Raw genomic sequence first — 21,980 nt, 5'->3', positions numbered from 1 at the left:
CAAGTTAAGATGAGGTCATACTGGAGTGGGGTGGACCCTAATCCAACAATAGTGTCCTTCTAAGAAGAGGAGAGGACACAGACACAGAGCAGAAGGCAGAGACCAGGGTCATGTGGCCATGCCTGGAGCCCCCAGAAGCTGGAAGAGGTGAGGAAGGCTCTTCCACGAGAACCTCCAGAAAGAACCAACCCTGGGGACACCCTGATTTCAGACTCCTGGCCTCCAGAATGTGAGACAATCGATTCCTGTTGTTTGCGACCATGTGTGGCGGTAGCCGCAGGACACTAAAATAAACAGTGCTGGAACTGTCCCTGGGCACTCCCGGACACCCTCCCCAAGGCCGTGCTCAGACCACGTGCAGCAGCGCCCCAGCCCAGCGTGAGCAGGACCGGCCCTCAAAATGCACTGGGCAAGATCACAGGAGGATGCAGCCAGAGGGGCGGAGACCCTCGTATGGGAACAACGCCCCACCCCTAGCGCACCATCCTGAAACACCAAAGCTCTGCAGAGACCTTTCCAGCGGGCACAGCACAAGCCCACCAGCAGTAACACCTCACCCGTGCACAGGAGGCTGCCCCGTCTGTTCTCAGAGCATCAGCTGGGCTGCAAACCCACGACCAGGTCCATATTGTAAGGATGCCAAGACCCCATAGGGGCACCCCCTAATGTCTGCTTGCGCACAACGCCATCTTTCCTAGAAATGGAGCCAATATGATTTCAGGTGATTTTTGGGGCACCCTTGACCGCCTGCTTCAAAGTCTTCCTGGGTGCATGTGGCTTGCCTAGCATCATGGCACATGCTGCAGGCCAGTGGGGTATTATGGGGTCCCCAGTGAGCGCTCCCACTCACTGCCTCTGGGTGGACCCAAGTGCTAGGGGAGGAGGCCAGCCCAGGCTGCCCATGGGAGGCACATGGCTGCTATTTTCAGGCTGGGCTTCCATGCTTGCAGGCCCTCCACCAAGACAGGGAGTGGACTGCATGGGTATGGGGCACACGAGGCGGGGGACGTGCTGGCAGCCACAGCACAGGCATCCAGGCATCTCCCTGGCTGTGCAGTTCGGTGTACACCCTGGGGCTCGGTGCCTGGGCATGCTGCATATCATCCCTGGGCCTTCACTTCTTCACATATGAATGGAATTTTCCAGATGGACCAGGGTAGGAATCCCAGCCTGCATCAAGTCCCTAGACACTGAGCTAAGACCAACAGTGAGCCTTAACGATTACAGGCCCATGTGCAAATGCCACAAACCTTGACAATGTAAAATAATAACATACCGAATAAAATCAGGAGTGAGTAGGGAGGGGAGTGGAAGACCCTACAAGTGGGCACAGAGCCCCAGCCCCCAAGCTGGGGTGCAACACAGAACGTGGAAGGGGCGGTCTGCAAAACCAGTCAGCTCTTGGAAGATGGTCTGACAGTTCCTCAAAAGGAAACCATAAAATTACCACATAGACCCAAAGGAACTGAACTCAGGTGTTAAAACAAAAACTGGCACACCCGTGTTCACAGAAGCACTATTCACAATCACCAAAAGGTAGAAACAACCTAAATGTCCCTCAGAGGATGATGAATAAACAAAATGTGGTCCACTCACACAATGGACTATTACTCAGCCATGAAAAAGAATGAAGCTCTGACACGCGCTACAACGTGGATGAACCTCAAAAACCTCATGCTGAGTGAGGGAAGCCAGACACAACAGGCCACACAGTGTATGACTCTGTTTACATGAGACATCCAAAACAGGCAAATCCATAGACACAGAAGCAGCTTAGTGGTGCCAGGGACTGCAGAGGGGGAATGGGAAGTGATTGCTCATAGGGACGGAGTTTCCTTTTGGGGTGATAGGAATGCTGTGGAACTAGATGCAGGTGTTGGTTGCACAACATTGTGAATATACTAAATGCCACTGAACTGTGCACTTTGAAACAGTGAACTTTATGTTACGTGAATTTTACCCCAATAAAAATATAAAGAAAAGCAAAGCATTCCCAAGGTTCCAGCCCACGGCAAAGTGTATGTCAGGACGGGGGTTAGCAGTGGGAGGGGCCAGGGCGACCTGTCTTGAACCCCCCACCTGCTGGACAAAGCGTGGGTGCAGGAAGGTCACCAAGGACAGCGTCCCTGCCCTCAGAGCAGCATCCTCTAACCAGGAAGCCACCATGGCCCCACGCGTGTACAATGAACAGGAACAGAGACTGCCAATCGGAGACCCTCGGCCACGTGGCTTCTCAGCCATCGCACGTCCCTCTCGAGGCAGCCCAGGAATGGGCAAACCCACCCCAGGAGCAGTGCAGCCACCCATCTGCTGTAACCCACAGGGCCGTGGGGTCCACAGGCCCACGGCAGAGCTGGCAACCTGGCAGGCAGGAACACAGCAGCCACAGCTGCGGCCTTCCTGAGGTCTGAGAAGCATTTCAAAAAATGTGAACTGGTGGCCAACTTTTAAATTTTTTGAAATATCATTTGAAACTTAAACATCAGAATTTCTGGCTTCTGTGCCACAAATGCCACCAACTTGGGGCCTGGATTCCTGGTTGGCGATTTTTTTTTTTTTTTTTTAAAGATTTTATTTTTTTCCTTTTTCTCCCCAAAGCCCCCCAGTACGTAGTTGTGTATTCTTCATTGTGGGTCCTTTTAGTTGTGGCATGTGGGACGCCACCTCAGCGTGGTTTGATGAGCAGTGCCATGTCCACGCCCAGGATTCGAACCAACGAAACACTGGGCCGCCTGCAGCAGAGCGCGCGAACTTAACCACTCGGCCACGGGGCCAGCCCCCCTGGTTGGCGATTTTTTATCACCCAGCGCAGGGTCACAGTTCCCCAACCCTCACCCCACCCCACCCTAGCGTGGAGGTGGTGGGGGTCCCCTCACACCCCATGCCTGAGCCAGGGCTCCGAGACGGTCAGCACGGCCTGAGGTCACCTGGCTGGCTGCAGACCCAGGGCTGCCAAGCCCAGCTCGACCCTGCTACCCGTCGCTCTAGCTCAGCAGTTGTGTGGCCTGACCCAAGGCCTGGGAAGGAAGCTCCCACCCCACCCTCAGAAGCAGGTGAACTGGGACAGGAACGTGCAGAGCTAGGATGCTGCATGTGGACCAAGCAAGGCCCAGAACGCAGGTCTCACTCTGAGCCAAAACCCCAAAGAAATCCACTGCTGCCTGTCCAACATTTAACCATTAGCAGCCCCGGCCAGAGTGGACACCTCAACGCCAGGAGGCCTGCAAAGCCCTGGGGAGGAGACAGCAGCCAGGCCGGCACAGACGTGCTCGGGACACAGGAGTTCCAGGGCAGGGCAGCGTGTACTCCACTCTAACCCAGAGCCCCCACCTGAAGGAATGGCTCCATGCAGCCCAGGAGCTGCTCACACTGGCTCCTGCGCTCGCCCTCTAGCAGTCCCAGAAAACCCTGCATGTCTGCCCAGCTAGTGGGGCTAGTCTCCCCAGGAAGGGTCTGCCAGGCACTGCTCAGGGCCAGCAGGACAGGAAGCCTGGCCTGGAGACACAGGGAACCCGTTGCCCAAGGGTACTGGAAAGGAGGCCACAGGGGAAGCAAGCAGGCCCTCGACGGCCAGGGGCAAGCTCTGCCGCTTCAGGTGCTCGCTCACAGCATCAACAGGTCCTGGTGCACCTCAGGCACCAGACTGGGCAGAGAGGGTGGAGAACTAAGAAAGGAGGCTGAGGATTTCCGAGTAAGAAGGGCTGTGCAGGAAATGCGGGGGGTTGGAGGTGGAGGGAGGGCAGGTGGCCAAGGAGGTGACACTGGAGCTGGGAAAAACACTCCAGGTGTCAGGCCCAGTGAATGCAAAGGTCCTGGGGTCAAAGTAAGCATGATAGGGGAGGACCAACGTGGAGGGGGACAAGGTGGCCAGGCCAGGCCGCCCCAACTAAGCGAGGAGGTGGGGGGAGGAGGGCTCAGCCTCATAGGACCTCACTCTGAGTGTGATGAGAAGCTACTGGAAGGATTTAAGGCAGAGTGACCTGAGCCACCTTCCTTTGTACAGAGTCCCCAGTGCCGGAAGGAGCTGGATGGGGGGCCAGCGTGGGGCAGGGACCCCTGAATCCAGGGCATTCAAGGACAGGGCCCGGTGCAACATCTGATGGTTGAGTGGCTGTGCAGGCACAAGTGAGGGTGCCCAGGGTAGATGGGACCTGGAGGCTCACCTGTCCCAGGAACTGAGCGTTCCCAGATTGCACCCTTGGGTGCAGTTACAGCTTCCCAGCAGGTCCCAGGAGGGTATCGACAGGCATGCTGGCTCACCCCAATTCCCATCCATGGCCTCGCATGTACACATCCCCTGGACAGCCCTCAGAATCTCTCTGTCTGTCCCTCTCTTGTCCCCATGCAGGCACTAGCCATCCTTCCTCCCAAAATCTCCCTCCTTCCCATCCAGACCCCAACTGAGGCCACAGGGCCACTCCCTGGATGATTACGGAAGGTGTGCAGCTGTCCCCAGCCCCCGTTGCCCCATCTGTCCCCTGCACCAGCAGCTGCGGCCCCCTCTGCATGCTTCCCACCGCCACCCTCGGGATGAAGTTCAACGCGTGTGTAGGGACAGGAGGCCAGGACCAGATGCTCCCAGGATCCTGTCCACCTGGACGCCACCTTCTCATGTGCATCCCCCCATGCCAAGCCTCTGCAGCTGCTGCGCCCTCCGCCAGGTGCGCTTCCTCCTGCCCTGGGGGTAAACCTCGCTCCGCGAAACACTGGGCTCCATGTGCCTGCCCCCAGTCCCACCTGGCAGCTGCAGCACCTGTGCCTCCAAGCACCATGCAGGCTCAGAGCAGGCGCTGGCCAGACGTCTGTCCACTGGGGGCGCCTCTCCAGCCTGGCACCCACCACTGCCCTTGCGAGGGACCCCCTGTCTCCCCTCATCCCGCTCCTACCCCAGCCTCTGCCCTGTGGTCCCCTCCCAGCTCTTTCAAATACGGCTCTCCAAGGACTCAGGCCTCTGTGCTTCTCAGGGGTCACCCCTTCTGGGGAGGCCCTGAATGGCAAGTCAGCCAGTAACTCCCAAGTGTCACCGCAGCCTGCCTTCAGAATGCTCTCCATGAGCTCACAGGAACCTCCTTCATCCCAGCAGCCCCTCCCCAGGCTCGTGTCCTCCCGAATCCTCCATTCTACACCCCCGCGCCTCCTGCCCCTGGCAGACGGCACCATGATCTTCCCTGTGTCGCAACCAGAACCCGGGGGTGGCCCATCCCTCCCTCAGGCCTCCCAGCCATGGCAGCCTGTCAGTCATCTCTCTGCCACAGCTCCTGAGCCCCCCAGGCCCCATGCCTCCCACGCCTGGTCTCCTCATTCCCCCAACCAAGCTTTTCTCAAGCTCTTCCTAAAACTGAGTTAATCCTGGGTCTCTGCTTCCCTATCCCCACAGCCAGCTTCAGGATGGTGTCCAAGCTCCCCAGCTTGGCTCTCAGGGCCTTTCCGGATCTGCTTCCCATCCCCCTCTCTCCTCTCTCGCCACCTGCCCTCAACCCAGACTCACTTCAAACCGCAGTCTGTGCCAGACATCCCCCTCCAGGCCTCTGTACCTCTGTACATGCTGTTCCTCCTCCTCCCAAAGACCTTTCCCCTCCCCACCCATCTCCTGTCCCACCACAGAGCTCTCCTCCTCCAGGTACCCCTCCCGGCTTGGCCCACCCTCCCGTAGCCTCTTCTCTCCTGTAAGTCAGAAGCTCCTCAGGGGAATCAGCAGATACAACCCTCTCCACAAGCACCAACTGTGTGCAGATACAGTCCTAGGGCTGTTCACGCACTGACACAGTTAACCACTCCACGGTGCATCTAAGGAATGGTGGTGATGGAGAAACTGAGGCAGGGGCCAGTTACATTCTTGCACAGGATCACACAGCTGGAAGGAGCAGAGCAGGACTTCATATTGCTAAGATGACAATACTACCCAAAGCAATGTACAGGGTCAATGCAATCGCTGTCAAAATCCCAACAACATTTTTTGCAGACACAGAAAAATACACTCTAAAATTCATATGGAATCTCAAGGGATCCCGAATAGCCAAGACAATCTTGAAAAAGAACAAAATTGGAGGACTCAGATTTCCTGATTTCTAAGCTTACCACAAAGCAACAGTACCGAGACAGAGTGGTGCTGGCACAAGGACAGACATACAGACCCAAGGAACAGAACAGGGAGCCCAGAAATAAACCCTGGCATATATGGTCAAAGGATTGTTGACAAGGGTGCCAGAGCTTCCAATGGGGAAAGCGCAGTCTTTTCAGCCACTGGCGCTGGAAAACTGGATCTCTACACCACAGTGATGGAAGCTGGACCAATCCCTTATACCATATACACAAATCAACTCAACATGGATCAAAGACCTCAAGCTAAAACTATAAAACTATAACTATATGACTATAACTAAAACTATAAAAGCTAAAACTGTAAAATTCAGAAGAAAACAGAGGAAAAGCTTCATAACATTTTATTTGGCAGTGACTTCTTGGCTATGATACCAAAAGCACAGTCAACAAAAGAACAAATATATAAATGGGACTTTGTCAAAATTAAAAACATTTGTGTATCAAAGGACACAATCAACAAATTGAAAAGGTCCCATTCCCATGGAACGTGAGAAAATATTTGCAAATCATAAATCTGATAAGGGATTAATATCCACAATATAAACAGAACTCCTAAAACTCAACAACAAAAAACAACCCAATTCAAAAATGGGCAAAGGAACTGAATTGACATTTCTCCAAAGACATACAGATGGTCAACAGGCACATGAAAAGATGCTCCATATCACTATTCATTAGGGAAACGCAAATCAAAACCACAAGGAGATACCAGCTCACACCCACTAGGATGGCTATAATAAAAAAAAAAACAGAAAATAACAAGTGTTGGCAAGGACGTAGAGAAACATGGGTGGTGGGAATGTAAAATGCTGCAGTGGCTGTGGAAAACAGTCTGGCAGTTCCTCAAAAAGTCAAACATAGAATGACCATATGACCCAGCAGCTCCACTTCTGGGTATACAGCCAAAAAAAATGGAAGCAAGGATTCAGATATTTGTACATCCATGTTCACAGCAACATTATTCACAACAGCCAAAAGGTGGACACAACCCAAGCGTCCACGGAAGGATGCTGGATAAACACAATGTGGTGCAGACACGCAACGGGATGCTGTTCAGCCTTCGGAAGGAAGGACGTTCTGACACGAGCTACGGCTGGGAGGAACCGTGAGGACATTATGCTCAGTGACGTAAGCCAGACACAAAAGGACAAACATTGTGGGATTCTACTTATACGAGGTCCCTATACGAGGTCCCTAGGGGAGTCACACTCGCACAGACAGAACATCAGATGGAGGGTGTGAGGGGCTGGGGGAGGGGCGGGGGAAGTTAGTGTTTAATGGGCACAGTTTCAGTTTGGGAAGATGAAAAAGTCCTGGAGACGGATGGTGGTGATGGCTGCTCACTAGTGTGAATGTACCCAATGCCCTTAAACCATACACTTAAAATTGGTTAAGATGATAAATTTTGTTATGTATGTTTTATCACAATTTTTAAAAAGGCAAAATATAAAAAGCAACTTAGCACCTCACCTCTGTGGGATTCCTGCCCAAAACACACCACCTCAGTCAAGTGCAAGAAAACATCAGACAAGCCATCCCAAGGGCCATTCTCAAAAACACTGAGCAGTTCTCGTCAAGGCAGTGAAGGTCGTGGATGAGGCGGAAACCCTAACAATGGTCAGGGATGGGAGGGGCCCAAGGAGACTCGATGAAATGCAACATGGGAGCCTGGATGGGATCCTAGGTCAGAAAAAGGTCACTGGGGACATCTGGGGAAATGTCTAGAGTCTAGTTAATAGAACTGTGACAATGACGCTGTCCTGGTCTGGCCACCCCCCACCTCGGTCATGTGAGATGTTCATGGTGAGGGGCTCTGGGAACTCTCTGTGCTGTCTCTGCAACTTTTCCCTAAGTCTAAAACTATCTCAGAAGAAATGAATATACCCACCCCCCCCCAACAAATCAAAATGAACACACGGCATTCATAAGCCATGTCGTGGCATCTGTCATGTCAAGCCACAGCACGTGGGGGCACAGGGTGAGACTGTGCCCCCACAGCTGCCCCAGGGGGCACCCTGATGCCAGTCAGGCACAGGCTAAGTGCTTCGGGTGGGGCACATCATCTAATCTGTACAACTCTGCGGATGGGAAACTGAGGCAGGAGAGGAAGAGTCACTTGGGGGAAGCCAGCAGAGGCAGGGCTGGAGCCACAGTGAGGAGCCACTGGCCATGGAGAGGGCACTCTGGCCCCGAGTAGGCCCCTGCTGTAGACCCTCAGGGCTCCTCCTTCCGCATCTGCTGAACCAGCGGTGAAGGAACAAGCGTCTCCTTGCCACCTGTGGGCAAAGACTGAGGCTGTGTGTGCACTGATTCTGTGATGACTTAGTGAGCTGCTCCCATCCTAATTACAGCTATCAACCCCCACCTGCCCGGGAGGACAGAAGGGATCCAGACCACACAATGCTCACAGGGGCAAAGGCCTGTGGAACAGACAGGAGTCTGTCTCTTTAGTCACTTGAGCAACGCTGAACGGGTCTCACCGTGAGAGGCTGTTTAGCCCAGCCGGCATGGGCACAGTGGCCCGCCAAGGCTCCGGCAGGGTGCACAGCTCTCAGGTCTTTGCAGGGCACGTTGTGCCTCCTCGTGTCCCCTGCCCGAGGGAACTAGCAGGCCCTGCAGAGCCAGCCCCAGGCACTCTGCCCGGCTGGGCCAACACTTCCTCCCAGAGATTTCCAGGAGAATGGCCAGCTGGCATGCACCCACTCACCCTCTGTGCCCAGGTGAGCTGTGTCAGATGCACAGAGGAAATGGGAAGTGCTTCGGGTTTTCTGCTTTCAATTTTCATCAAAGTTTTGAAACATAAATGATTTATTTCTTTCTTTAATAAAAGGCGTGCCAGGGGCTGGTCCCATGGCCGAGTGGTTAAGTTCATGCACTCCGCTGCAGGTGGCTCAGTGTTTCATTGGTTCGAATCCTGGGCGCGGACATGGCACTGCTCATCAAACCACGCTGAGGCAGCGTCCCACATGCCACAACTAGAAGGACCTACAACGAAGAATATACAATATGTACCGGGCGGGGAGGCTTTGGGGAGAAAAAGGAAAAAAATAAAATCTTTAAAAAAAAATGGCGTGCCAGAGTGCATCTCTACAACCCCGGCAGGCAGGTAAGGGCAGCCTGCAAAAACTCTCACGGGGCTTCTCCCCTACCCAGGGAGCCCCAGGCGCCAGCAGCACAGGAGAGACCACGGCGCTCTGAGGCTGCATCCGGGATGGGGCGCACGGAAACCCGAAGCCAACAGGGGAGACGGGCTCTCCTTCACTGCAGAGATGCACCCCTCTGGACAGAACACCATGCCCTGGCTTTGGGGTGAAACCCCTGTGGTCAGTGGGGTCTGGGGATGGGACCACAGAGGAGGAATTTCACATATGAAGTTAGGGTTCTTTCTTCAGTACGGGGCCACCAAAGCACCAAGTTGGAGCTATTTAACATAAACCTCCCCTGTCGCCCCCTGGGGAATCAGATTCCTAATTCTTGGGTGAAAGCTGTGAAGTCAGCAAGTCCTGGTCTCTAACAAGTCAGCGTTCACTCCCCCAGTGCCACCAGTTCTCAGGGGACACTCAGGCACTCAGCAGGCACACAAGTACACTTATGTGCCTGCTGAGTACACTCGTGTGCCTGCTGAATACCTGCTGAGTGCCTGCTGAGTGCCTGCTGAGTGTCTGCTGAGTACACCCATGGGCCTGCTGAGTGCCTGCTGAGTGCCTGCTGAGTGTCTGCCAAGTACACCTGTGTACCTGCTGAATACTGGCTGAGTGCCTGCTGAGTACACCCATGGGCCTGCTAGTACCTGCAGAGTATACTTGTGTGCCTGCTGAATACCTGTTGAGTGCCTGCTGAGTACACATACGTGCCTGCTGAGTACCTGCTGAGTACACCTGTGTGCCTGCTGAGTGCCTGCTGAGTACACCCGTGTGCCTGCTGAGTGCCTGCTGAATACACCTGTGTGCCTGCTGAGTGCCTGCTGAGTACACCCGTGTGCCTGCTGAGTGCCTGCTGAGTACACCCGTGTGCCTGCTGAGTACACCCGTGTGCCTGCTGAGTGTCTGCTGAGTGTCTGCTGAATACCTGCTGAGTACACCCATGTGCCTGCTGAGTGCCTGATGAGTACACCTGTGTGCCTGCTGAGTGCCTGCTGAGTACACCTGTGTGCCCGCTGAGTGCCTGCTGAGTACACCCTGTGCCTGCTGAGTGCCTGCTGAATACACCCGTGTGCCTGCTGAGTACACCCGTGTGCCTGCTGAGTGCCTGCTGAGTACACTTGTGTGCCTGCAGAGTCAGCTGAATACCTGCTGAGTGCCTGCTGAGTACACCCGTGTGCCTGCTGAGTGTCTGGTGAGTACACCTGTGTGCCTGCTGAGTATACCCATGTGCCTGCTGAGTGTCTGCTGAGTACACCCATGTGCCTGCTAAATACACCTGTGTGCCTGCTAAGTGCCTGCTGAGTACACCCGTGTGCCTGCTAAGTGCCTGCTGAGTACACCCATGTGCCTGCTGAGTGCCTGCTGAGTACACCTATGTGCCTGCTGAGTGTCTGCAGAGTGTCTGCTGAATACAGTTGTGTGCCTGCTGAGTGTCAGCTGAATACCTGCTGAATGTCTGCTAAGTACACCCGTGTGCCTGCTGAGTACACTTGTGTGCCTGCTGAGTACACCCATGTGCCTGCTGAATGTCTGCTGAGTACACTTGTGTGCCTGCTGAGCACACTTGTGTGCCTGCTGAGCATCTGCCAAGCGCCTGCTGAATGCCTACCGTATGCCCCCCAGTGCCCACCGAGTGCTGCTGTGTGCTCACTGTGCGCAGGCCTCCAGAACCTCAGCAGCAGCAAGCACATAGTGAGCACCTATGTGCAGGGTTCCATTCCAGACATGGAATTAACATGGGTTAATTCATCCAAGTCTCACCACAAACTGACCAGGCAGAGACCACTGTGACCCCACTTCATGGAGAGGGAGCAGAGCCCAGAGGGGACTCTGGGGTCTTAACTCACCCAGGGGGAAGCAGGAGAATCCTGGCAGTGTAGCCCTGGGCCAGGCACTTGGTGCTGTGGAATCCCCCCACACTTTCTCCCTCCGTGCCCATTTGACCACTGCCAGGAGGCAGCCCCGCTGCACTCTGTTTCCATTTGGCAAATAATAAATATTGACTCTCTCCGAGTCCTTGGCCTGAGAGGCACGCAGTAGCTTCCGTGTTTGTGCACCTGGACCCCCATCTGGCTGGCGGCACCACAGCCATGCCCAGCCGGGGCAGAGCATCCACCTCTGCCCTGGGGCTAGATGTGGTGGCAGAGAGGAGGGCAGGAGGGCAGAGACACCCCAGCCAGAAAGGGAGCCCCATTCCATCCTACAAGCTCCAAGGTGAGGTGAGACTCTCCCACTCCCATCCCTTTCTCTCTGGTTCCCCCATCGCAGCCTGGGAGCCCCCACCTCACCCTTCTTCCTCCTCAACTCCCAATAAACTCTGTCATTCTTACCCTCCTAAATGCCCCAAATCAGCCCTCCCTCTGTCCTTGCCATGGCTCACTCCAAGCTGCTGCACCCCCTCCCAACTGCAGGGAGCACGGGGACAGACACACATGCACGGGGACGAACATGATGAATGGGTGGTTCACAAAAAACCAGAAACGACCTCCATGGTCCTCAACAGACAGATACAAACTGAAGCTCAGCACACAACAGGGTCTTCCATGCCATGTTAAGAAAACATGGGCCCCAGATTCAGACGAGGGTTCGAACCCAGCACCTGGGCACACAGCAAACCACGTGACCTCTCACGCCTCAGTTTCTCACCTGTGCAACAGGGGAAGCAACAGGCTCTTTCTCGTGGCTTATTGCAACACCCACTGGACACATGCATGTGGCCTCCAGCAAGTACGGCTCCTGACACTCCCCGCTGCTTTGTGTCACTTGTATCACCACCCTGTGGGAACCTTCCATGGCTCCCTATCGTCTGCACACAGGGTCTGGCCCAGGGCCCTTCACCACCCACCCACCTTCCTCCCAGCCTCTCTGCCCACATGGCCTATGCTCCTCAAGTCATTTCCTCTGTGCACAGGGTTCCGGCAGCCTGCAACACTCTGCCCCACCCTGACCAGCTGGAAAACTCCCAGCGTAGCATGAGATGGGAGAAAATGTACAGGTGACTGGGTCAGTCCGACCTGGGTCCAATCCCAGCTCTCCCACCCCTAAGGCTCTCCCAGTCTCAGTCTACCCTTCTGTGAACCAGGGAAGATGCCAAGAGCTGCCTGGGGGTGTTGTCACATGTCCCCAGGCTCGAGGTTTGCTGCTCATGGAATCGGGGCCTCCACCCACCCCTGCTGCGCCTGTACAATCCCAGCCCACTGAGGGGCCCAACAACAGGGCTTCCCGGCCTCGGCACTGCTGCCCTCTGGGGCTGGCTCATTCTTTGCGGTGAGATCGGCATGGGCACCACAGGGTGCTGAGCAGCATCCATGGTCTCGACCCACCAGAGGCACGTAGCATGTCCCCCAGAGTCATGACAACCAAAACTGTCCCCAGAAGTTGCCAAATGGCCCCTGCAGGCAGAATCAGCAGGGTGAGCACATGCACCACCTGTGTGGGATGCTTCCCTGGCACTCGCTCAGGACGGTCTCTACCAGGCCAGACCTCACTCCTGACGTCCACATGGCATGTTCCAGAGGGTCTCATTAAAAAAGAAATCCCCAGCTCCAAGGACTCTGAATCCTGACCCCTGAAACCCCGTTGCCTCATCTCACGGAAGAGTCTGAAGGGAGCCCGAAGCCCCCAAGCTGAGACCAGAGAGCCCCCAGTGCAGAGAGCAGCAACGAAGGGCCAACCCTCAGCCTTCCACAGTGCCCGCATGGCCAAGCTCTGACCCAGAGTAACCTAATTAATCTGAACCAGGGCCGGAAGGCCCACTGCATGAGCAAGAGTCACCTGGTATCATGTCCCTGGGCCGGCCTTGAGGACACTGACAGCAGAACACCCGTGCTGGCTATACAGACCAAAAATGACTGCTGTGCCACCAAGTGAGGGCCACCCCCCTGACCGAGGCTGACCCTCTCCCTCCAGCTGGCACAGCCCTGGTGACCCTGGTGTCCAGGCCGCCCACCAAGGCCTGCATGGCAGGGTCCTCAGACCCCCACTCAGAATTCAGGCCCCCACTCCAGACCTGCAGAAGCAGAATCTTGGGAGAGCCCAGGAGTCTGCATCCTTTAGCTGTCAGGTGGTTCAGAGGCCCTGGACAGTGGGAGAACCACTGCCCACCAGCTTCTCAACCTCCCTTGTTGCTCTAGGTCAGTGGGTCTCAAACCGCAGGGGAGACCCATTGGCCCCAGGCCAGCAAACGCCTTTTGTAAAGTGCCAGATGGCAAATACCTTCACCTCTGCGGGCCATACAGTCTCTGTCGTGACTCAACTCTGCCAAAGACGAGGCACAAACGAACGGGCATGGCCATGTTCTAATAAAACTTTATTTACAAAAACAGGCGTAGCTTGCTGAGCCCTGGATTAGTGGGTTAAGAAATCACTTCAGTGGGCCCCCACTAGCATTTTACATTAAACAGAACAGAATTAATAATATCAACTTTCCCTACAGACAGGGAGAGCTGGACTTTTGGGAGAAAATTGTTTTTCGGTTTTTTTGCTGAGGAAGATTGGCCCTGAGCTAACATCTGTTGCCAATCCTCCTCTAGTCTGTATGTGAGACACCACTACAGTACAGCTGATGAGTGGGTAGGTCTACATCCAGGATCCGAACCTGAGAACCCGGGCTGCCAAAGCGGAGCGCGCCAAACTTTAACCACTCAGCCACGGGGACGGCCCCAGAAAATTGTTTTGATTGTTTGTTTGTTGGTGGGTGCTGGGATGACACGAAACACAAATTTCTAACCATGGGTCATAGTCAAGGAAGTGAGAAGGTCGCCTCAAGACTGAGCCCTTGGCTCCCATGCCAGTCCCTCAGCCACTGCCACCGTCCCCTTGCCCAGCCCTGGACACCCCTGGCTCCACACACACTGCAGATCCAGAAAGCCCTCCTGGATTCCCCAGAGCAGGTGGGCTTCACCCCTGCACACCCTGACCACTGCCACCAGCTAGTGAGTCAACGCACATGAAATTCACTCCCGGACATGTGTCCACGAGGTGACAACAGGGTCTCGTGCAAACGTCTGCACCCGCATGTTCACTGTAGCACCATTCACAACTGTGAGAAAGTCCAAACAGCCAAGTGTCCATCAAGAGATGAAGGATAAACACAACGTGGTCCATCCACACAAGGTAACAGGACTCAGCCATAACAAGGAACGAAGCTCTCACCCGCGCAACAGAGTAGATGAACCTCAAAAACCTCCTGCTGAGTGAGAGAAGCCAGACACAGAAGGCCACATAGTGCACGATCCCATCTATAGGAAACATCCAGAGCAGTCAAAGCCATAGAGACGGAAAGCAGATTAGTGGGTGCCAGGGGCTCGGAGGGGGAGTGACTGCTCCTGGGGATGGGGTTTCCTCTTGCAGGGGTGGGAACATTCTGGAACTAGACAGAGGCAAAGGCTGCACAACAGTGTGATGGACTAGATGCCACTGAATGGTACATTAAAATGGTTTATTTTTATGTGAATTTCACCTCAATTTTTAAAAAGTAAGAAAAAAAAAGAAAGGTCATTGTGAATGGCTCTGGCCCTGAGCTTTGGGAAGGGTTCTCTGCACAGGACCGTGGCCTGGCAGGGGACACACAACAGTCACCTGTGGGATGCGTGCATGGAAAGGATCAGAACACGGCTGGGGCTCCCCAGAGAAGCCTCCCAAGTGGAACCCGTCACCCCGACGGAGAAGCCTGTCCCACGCAGGCACCCGGCCTGGCCTGGACCGAAGCTTTCACGGGGAGAAGAGCCATGGGCCACACACACAGGGACGCCCCATGGCCACCGCCTCTGTGACAACAGTTCACGGCAGGAAATGTGGACTCCCAGGTCCGAGTTGCAGGAGAAACATGGGCTTAACTGGAGAAACTGAGTCACATCTCAGAAACCAAGGCCCAAGCAGCCGACAAAACGTTCCAGTTTGTGCTTTTAATTCCCTGTTTCAGATACACCACGTGTGCTTGTCCCAGAGCTAAGCACCAGCTCTACCTCTTCCCAGCTAGGACACTGCTTTGGGCCTCAGTTTCCCCATGTGCACAATGGGGAAGTGCCACTTCCTCTCCAAGGGAGTGTGAGCAACAAGAATCAGGGGTTGAGTGAAAGCTACACAGGGCCCAGCAGGGAGCAGGAACTGAGGGGGCAAAGGGCAAACTTCACCCCCACCTTAGTATAAACCTAGAATCCTCACCCCTCGTCCCCGTGCCCCATGGCGCTTAGGCTGCGCTCTCAGTCAGCTCCTGAGGACGAGGCACCCCCTCCCGCCCTGGGGCCTTGCTCCTGCTGTTGTCCCTCTGGCTTGTTCACCATCACTGCCAGGCCCAGGACAGAGGAAGGGTCCTCAGCTCCCAAGTGAACAAAGAGTCCACTCCAGCCTTCGACAGTAAATGCCCCACAACCCGCATGAGCTGCCAGAGGAGGACAGACGAGTGCATCTGCAGATGGCCCCAGGGCCCACCGTCCCAAGGGGGTTTCCAGAAGGTGCCCGGACTCTGTGGGCTCTGTCTCAGTGTTGGGGAGAGTGTCCTGGGGCTGCTGTCACAAATGACCACAAACTGGGGAGCACAGAACAACAGAAATTTATTCTCTCACAGCCTGGAGGCCAGACGCCTGAAATCGGGGTGTCACAGGGCCACACTCCCTCCAGTGGCTCTAGGGGAGGGCCCTTCCTCATCTCTTCCAGCTTCTGGGGGTCCCAGCCGTCCTTGGCTTGTGGCCGCATCACTCCAGTCTCTGCCTCCATCTCCACTTGGCCTCTCCTGTGAGTGTCTGTGGCTTCTCTTTTTATAAGGACGCTAGTCACTGGATTTTGGACCACCCCTAAATCGAGGATGAGCTCATCTCCAGATCCTTACCCTAACTACATCTATGGAGACCTCTTTTCCAAATAAGGTCCAGTCACAGCTTCTGGGGATCAGGATGTGAACAAACCTCTTTAGGGGCCCCCATTCAACCCACTACCAGGCATGCAGCTCACAACCAGGAGAGCACTGAGACTGCGGGGCTTTCTGGGGGCAGAGGCTGGCTTACCCCATCCTCTCAAGCCGAGCAGCTTGGGGAGTCCTACATGCGTGCGTGCCAAGGCTGCAGATGGCACCACACACCCAAAGCAGCCGGCACAGAGGCAACCGTTGCCAAAGCCAGGACTAGGGCCAGGATCGGGGGCGGCCATCACGCTCAGCTAACCTGAGCCACCACTGCGCTGGGCCTGCTGCCCAGGGACCCATTTTCCTCCAGCCTGTGCAGAGCCACCCCCGCCAAAGGGCAGGGCTGGGAGAACACCCTCTGTCGGTACAGCTGGACCCGGCAGCCGGGCCAGGCCACCGCGGACTGCTTTGCATGCAGGCTTCTTCCGGCCCAGGTGTAGCTCCCTGGGATGCTCAGTTACCAGTCACATGCAGAGCCTCCTGTGTCCTAAGCCCCTGACCAGCGGGTGACATGCCCCATCCCTTCTCCTCACAACCAATCCACTAGCATGTCCAGGAGTCTCTACTGTCTGAGAAATCACCAAAACCCACCTCCCTGCTCAAGCCACCTCCCCCACTCCCCAACCTAGACGCCGCCGTGGCCTCTCCCAGTCCGCCTGCTTCTCTTCTCACCCCCATGCCCGTGCAGCTCAGAGCCATCTTTGGAAGACACAAGCATCTTCAAATGGCTAAATGTAGAGTTACCATATGACCCGGCAACCCCACTCTTTGGGATACACCCAAGGGAAAGGAAGGCCTACGTCCACGCAAGCACCTGGACACGAATGTCCACGGCAGCACTACCCACAATGGCCAAAAGGTGGAAACAATCCGAGTGTCCACCGACGGACGAATGGATGCCTGAAACGTGATATCCCATGATGGAATGTTATTCAGCCTTAGAAAGTAGTGACAAAATGGACGGTGGTGGTGGTTGGACAACAGTGTGAATGCACTTAATGCCCCTGAACTGACACTTACAAATGACTAAGGCGGTCAATTGTACAGTATGCGTATTTTACCACAATTTGAAAAAAAGGAGTGAAGCCCTGACACACGCTACAACATGGATGAGCGTGGAAAACCTCACGCTGAGTGAGAGAAGCTGACACAGAAGGCCACATAGTGCATGATCCCATTTATACGAAACGTGCAGAACCGGCAAATCCACACAGACAGAAGGCAGACTGGTGGTCGCCAGGGGCTGGGGGAGTGGGATGGGGAGGGACTGCTCATGGGGACAGCGTTTCCTTTCGGGGTGAATGGAAATGTTCTAAAGTTGAGTGGTGACGGCTACACAACTCTGTGAATACGCCAAAAACAGTGAATGGTACACTTTAAATGCGTGCTTTTAATGTATTGGGAATTATATCCCAATAAAGCTGTTACAAAACAAGCCGAGGGTCAGGCCACTCACCATCACAAACTCTCCCAGGGCCCCTCCTCAAGGGAATCCAGGGCTCGTCAAGCTGTTCCCGCCTCCCCCTCCTCCCCCTCTCCCCACACAACGGCCTCATTGCCTCCCACCTGTCCTCAACCTCGACAAACCCTTCCCACTTCGGGGCTTCCACACCTGCCTGTCCCTCACCTGGGGCACTCCTCCCCAGTGTGAGGGGCTCCGTCTCGCTGCCTGGACGTCAGCCCCATGGCCTAGCCAGTCCCAGCACATCACTCGACTGCTTGTCTCCAACAGTGTCTGCTTCGTTCATTTGCAATGATTCTCTCCTGACCCCTCTAAAATCACAGTGGCTCCCTGAGAGCATGGCCCTCAAATGTCTCATATGCTGCTGGCTCCCCAGCACCCAACACAGTCCCTGGGATGTGCTGAGCAATGAAAAATGTCATTTTGTGGGATGAACAAGCTACTCCAACTTTCCTGGTGAGGATTCTGAGGCCTAGAGAGGTTAAGAAACCTGTCCAAAGTCACGCAGCAGAGTGCCACAGCCCTCCCTGCACAGTGGGCTGTCTCAAGTCTGAGAAAGAGAAAGGATCGCTCGTGCTCTCAGCCCTCTAACCTGCGACTCGAGAGTAGTCTCCCTCACATCATACCCTGTCCCCCAACCCAACGCAGCCCTTGCGGTCCCTGCCCCCAGGAGAGGTGACAGCATGGATTTACTCATCAGCCTCCACACCTGCTGACAGGTGTTTCATGCGGGAAGGCACCACGGGCGTGCCCATCACCCCCGAGGATTGTGAGTAGACACATGAGTGGCCCTGTTCGCTCCAGGCCTGTGGAATTCACAACAGAGGAGCAGGTACCGAGCGCGTCGTGTCCCACCTGTTCACAGGTACAGGTGAAACCCTGATGTCTATGACAGGGGGAGGCAGCAGAGGAAGGCTGCAGCAACGGGGGGAGGGCAGGGGCGAAGCCTCCATCAGGTGGGTTCACCCACCTGCACCAGACACTGTAGATTTGCCACTCACCATGTGCAATGACCAGACAGCTCGGAACGAGCTTGCCCATCCTGGTCCCAGGTGCAGGAAAAGCCATCAGCCTGACCAAGGTGGCACAGCCATACAGGTGGGTACAGAGCTTTAAACTCTATCTGGCAAGATGCAAAGGGTGCACCCCTGCCCACTCAATGTTTCCTCCACCTGAAGGCTTCTTGGCCTTGGCACTGCTGACAGCTGGGGCTGGAGCACACTCTGTTATGGGAGCCATCCCGGCCTCCTGGGGGGTTGAGCAGCATCCCTGCGCTCTACCCACCAGATGCCAGTAGCACTCCCTCCCTCAGTCAAGATAACCACGAATGTCTCAAGTCATTGCTTAACGTCCACTGAGGGACAGAATCGTTCCCTGCAGAGAACACTGCTCTGTCTCTAAAGATCTAGTGTAAGCTCACCTCTGCCTGGGGCCCACATGCACCCACCTCCCCAGCTCCCGATGTAGAGAACTGCTGTCTGCATATCTTAAAAATCTCTTCTAAATCTATCAACAGATGAATGGACAAACAAATGTGGTGCACTCAGACAATGGAATACTACTCGGCCATAAAAAAAAATGAAGCACTGACACATGCTAAAACACGGGTGAACCATGAAAATATTATGCTGAGTGAAAGAAGCCAGACACATAAGGCCACATCTTATATGATTCCATTTACACAAAATGTCCAAAACAGGCAAATACATAAAGATTTAGAAATCTGGAAAGATCGGTGGTTGCCAAAGACTGGGAAGCGGGGAATGGGGAGTGACTGCTGGTGAGTACAAAGTTTCTTTTGGGGGAAATGAAAATGTTCTGGAATTAATGGCGATGGTCGTACAACTCTAAAAACCACTGACTTGTACACTTTAAACAAGTGAATTATATGGTATGTGAATTATATCTCAATAAAGTTATTTTATTTATTTATTTTTAAAGATTTTATTTTTCCTTTTTTTTCTCCCAAAGCCCCCTCGTACATAGCTGTGTGTTTTTAATTGTGGGTCCCTCTAGTTGTGGCATGTGGGACGACACCGCAACATGGCCTATTGAGGGGTGCCATGTCCGCACCCAGGATCCAAACCGGCGAAACCCTGGGCCACCGAAGCAGAGCGCGCAAACTTAACCACTCGGCCACTGGGTGGGCCCCAAAGCTGTTATTTTAAAGAAATCTTTTCAACAACAGTAATCCATTTCCAACCCCAACACAGAAACCGGACCTCCAATCATGAAGACAGCCACAAACCTAGTGTCACACTACATACATCTGACACCTACTGCATGTTAGTACATGCTACATGCTGGTGACAAGATGAAGTGGACACTCCTGCCCACAGAAGCCCTGACATATGGGGGACACTCAAGTTGCACACTTTCTTTCATTCACTCATTCACCAACCACGTCCTGCATGAGAACAGGAGTGGCCGGAGCAGGCAGAGGCAGCACCTGGACGACGCTGAGCGCCCAATCAATACATGCCGAACGAATGCACAGAAATGAAGACACACCTTCTAGTCTATAAGGTCGTGATCTTGAGGAGAAACAAGCAACTAATTAGAAAACAACGTGACCTGAAAATTGCACCTGAAGAAACAGACGTGTGACCTGAGGCTCACATCACAGAGGCAGCTCCACAGGGATGGTCTGATCAGAGACCAAATCCAGAAACCAGCAATGTGGGTGTCTGCAGCTCCCACCCAAGCCCTCCCCAAGGCCCCAGGGTGCGGGTCTCCCCTCTTCAGGAAGGGAGCAGAGATTTACTGCCACCTGTGCACAGCGTGCTCGCCTCTTTGAACCATGAGGAAGGACTTGCTAGACACATTTGACAACGGAGGACACCGAGGCCTGAGAAGCTTGGTACCTCGCTGTGGTCACATGGCCACAGAACTAGAGCTCAGAAGAAAAGCCAGGTCTCCGACCCCAACCCCAACCAGGCCCCTGCTCTGGGCCCACAGAGGATTCCCAGATGAGGTTAGCAGCTAATGTGGCCTGCCCCTGCATGCCCAACATGCCCAGACCCCTGAGGGAGAGCTGTCCATCCACCCTGGTCCTGAGGGGCCAGGGGCCAGCTGTGGCCAGCTGTCTCTTGTCCTAGAGGGAGGAACATCACCCGGTCCCCACCATAGGGGCTGCATGGGGAAGGGGCAGCTGTCTCCACTTCAAGCTCCAGGACTGAGTACAATCTGCCTTCCTGAACCCCTCAGGTCCCCATAGGGGAGGACACCTGACCTTTCTCTCAGGAGTCCAAAGACCAGAGACACCTATACCACATCAGGTCTGCAAGTGGGGGCACCTGTCCTCCCCCCAACACCCAGGGAGTGTTGCACGGGTGACAATGAGGTGGAGACACTGGCCCCTTCAGGTAGCAATAATGGGGGGATCTTATCCCACACCAGGTACCAATGATGTGGGAGCAACTATCCCCCCTCTCCAAGTAACAATGATGCTCGCAAGCAGCACCTGGTTCATACACCTCAGTGTCATCCTGTCTCCCCTAGGTAGCAGTGACATGGGGGGCACCTGCCCCCCTCAGGGAGCAATGATGTAGTGGTACCTGTTCCCTCCAGGTAGTGAGGATATAGAGGCCCCTGCCCCTCCAGGTAACAATGATGCAGTGACACCTGTCCCTCCTTCCAGGTAGCAATGATGTGGGGGCACCTGTACCCCTCCAGGTATGGACGATGTGGGAGCACCTGTCCCGCCCACGACGCCCGGGGCGCGGGGACACCTGTCCCCTCCGGCCGCGCGGCGCCCCGCCCCCGCCGCGCCCCGCCCCCGCCACGCGCCCCTCGCCCCGTGCACGCGCCGGACAGGAGCCCTCTCCCTCGCTCCCCGGCCCTGCGGGGTCGGCGCAGACAGCCCCCTTACCCGCGCGGCCCGCGTCAGGCTCAGGTCCTTCATGACCTCCTCGAAGGCCGCCGTCTCCTCCGCCTGCTTCTGGTTGTGCAGCGCGATCTTCTCGCTGAATTTCCGAGGATTGTTCGAAGTCGCCATCTTCTCGCCACCGCCGCCACCGCCGCTGCCACCGCCGCCGCAGCCGCCGCCGCCTCCTCCTCCTCCTCCTCCTCCTCCTCCTCCTCCTCCTCCTCCTTCTCCACCTCCTCGCCCCCCCACTCACCGGTGCCACCGCGCAAGCGCCGGCCGGGGCCGCGGGCGGCGGGCAGTGCGCAGGCGCCTCGGCGGTCGTGAGCGCGGCGCAGGCGCAAGGGAGAGGCGCGCGGCGCGGGGGAGACAGCGCATGCGCGCGCCCGGGCGGCGGGCTCGAGGCCAGCCGTGGAGGCGAGAAAGGGAAAGTGGGAATTTCGGCGCAGGCGCAGTGAGCCGCCTCCTGGCCCGCTGGACAGCGGCCGCCTGGCTGTTGGGCAAGAT

At 55.4% G+C, this 21,980-nt stretch overlaps 1 protein-coding gene across 10 annotated transcripts in view; it reads right to left on the bottom strand.

Moving 5' to 3' along the window:
• CRTC1 (CREB regulated transcription coactivator 1) overlaps positions 1 to 21,768 on the bottom strand; it is a 72,422-nt gene extending 50,654 nt beyond the window's left edge. For 5 of the 10 annotated variants that reach the window (XM_023625513.2, XM_023625514.2, XM_023625517.2 and 2 more), the window contains exon 1: positions 21,480 to 21,724. In XM_023625513.2, the coding sequence (XP_023481281.1) occupies positions 21,480 to 21,605 (126 nt within the window). In that variant the 5' untranslated portion in view covers positions 21,606 to 21,724. Of the gene's footprint in view, positions 1 to 21,479 lie in introns of all 10 variants that reach the window. The other 5 variants (XM_023625519.2, XM_070246687.1, XM_070246688.1 and 2 more) reach the window with 3 other exon arrangements.
• Between the last annotated feature and the right edge of the window lie 212 nt (positions 21,769 to 21,980).

This window comes from Equus caballus, chromosome 21 (assembly GCF_041296265.1).
Source record: "Equus caballus isolate H_3958 breed thoroughbred chromosome 21, TB-T2T, whole genome shotgun sequence".
NCBI classification, from domain to species: Eukaryota; Metazoa; Chordata; class Mammalia; order Perissodactyla; family Equidae; genus Equus; species Equus caballus.
The sequence above is the reverse complement of the archived record's forward strand: the minus strand, read 5'-3'. Positions and strand labels throughout refer to the sequence as shown.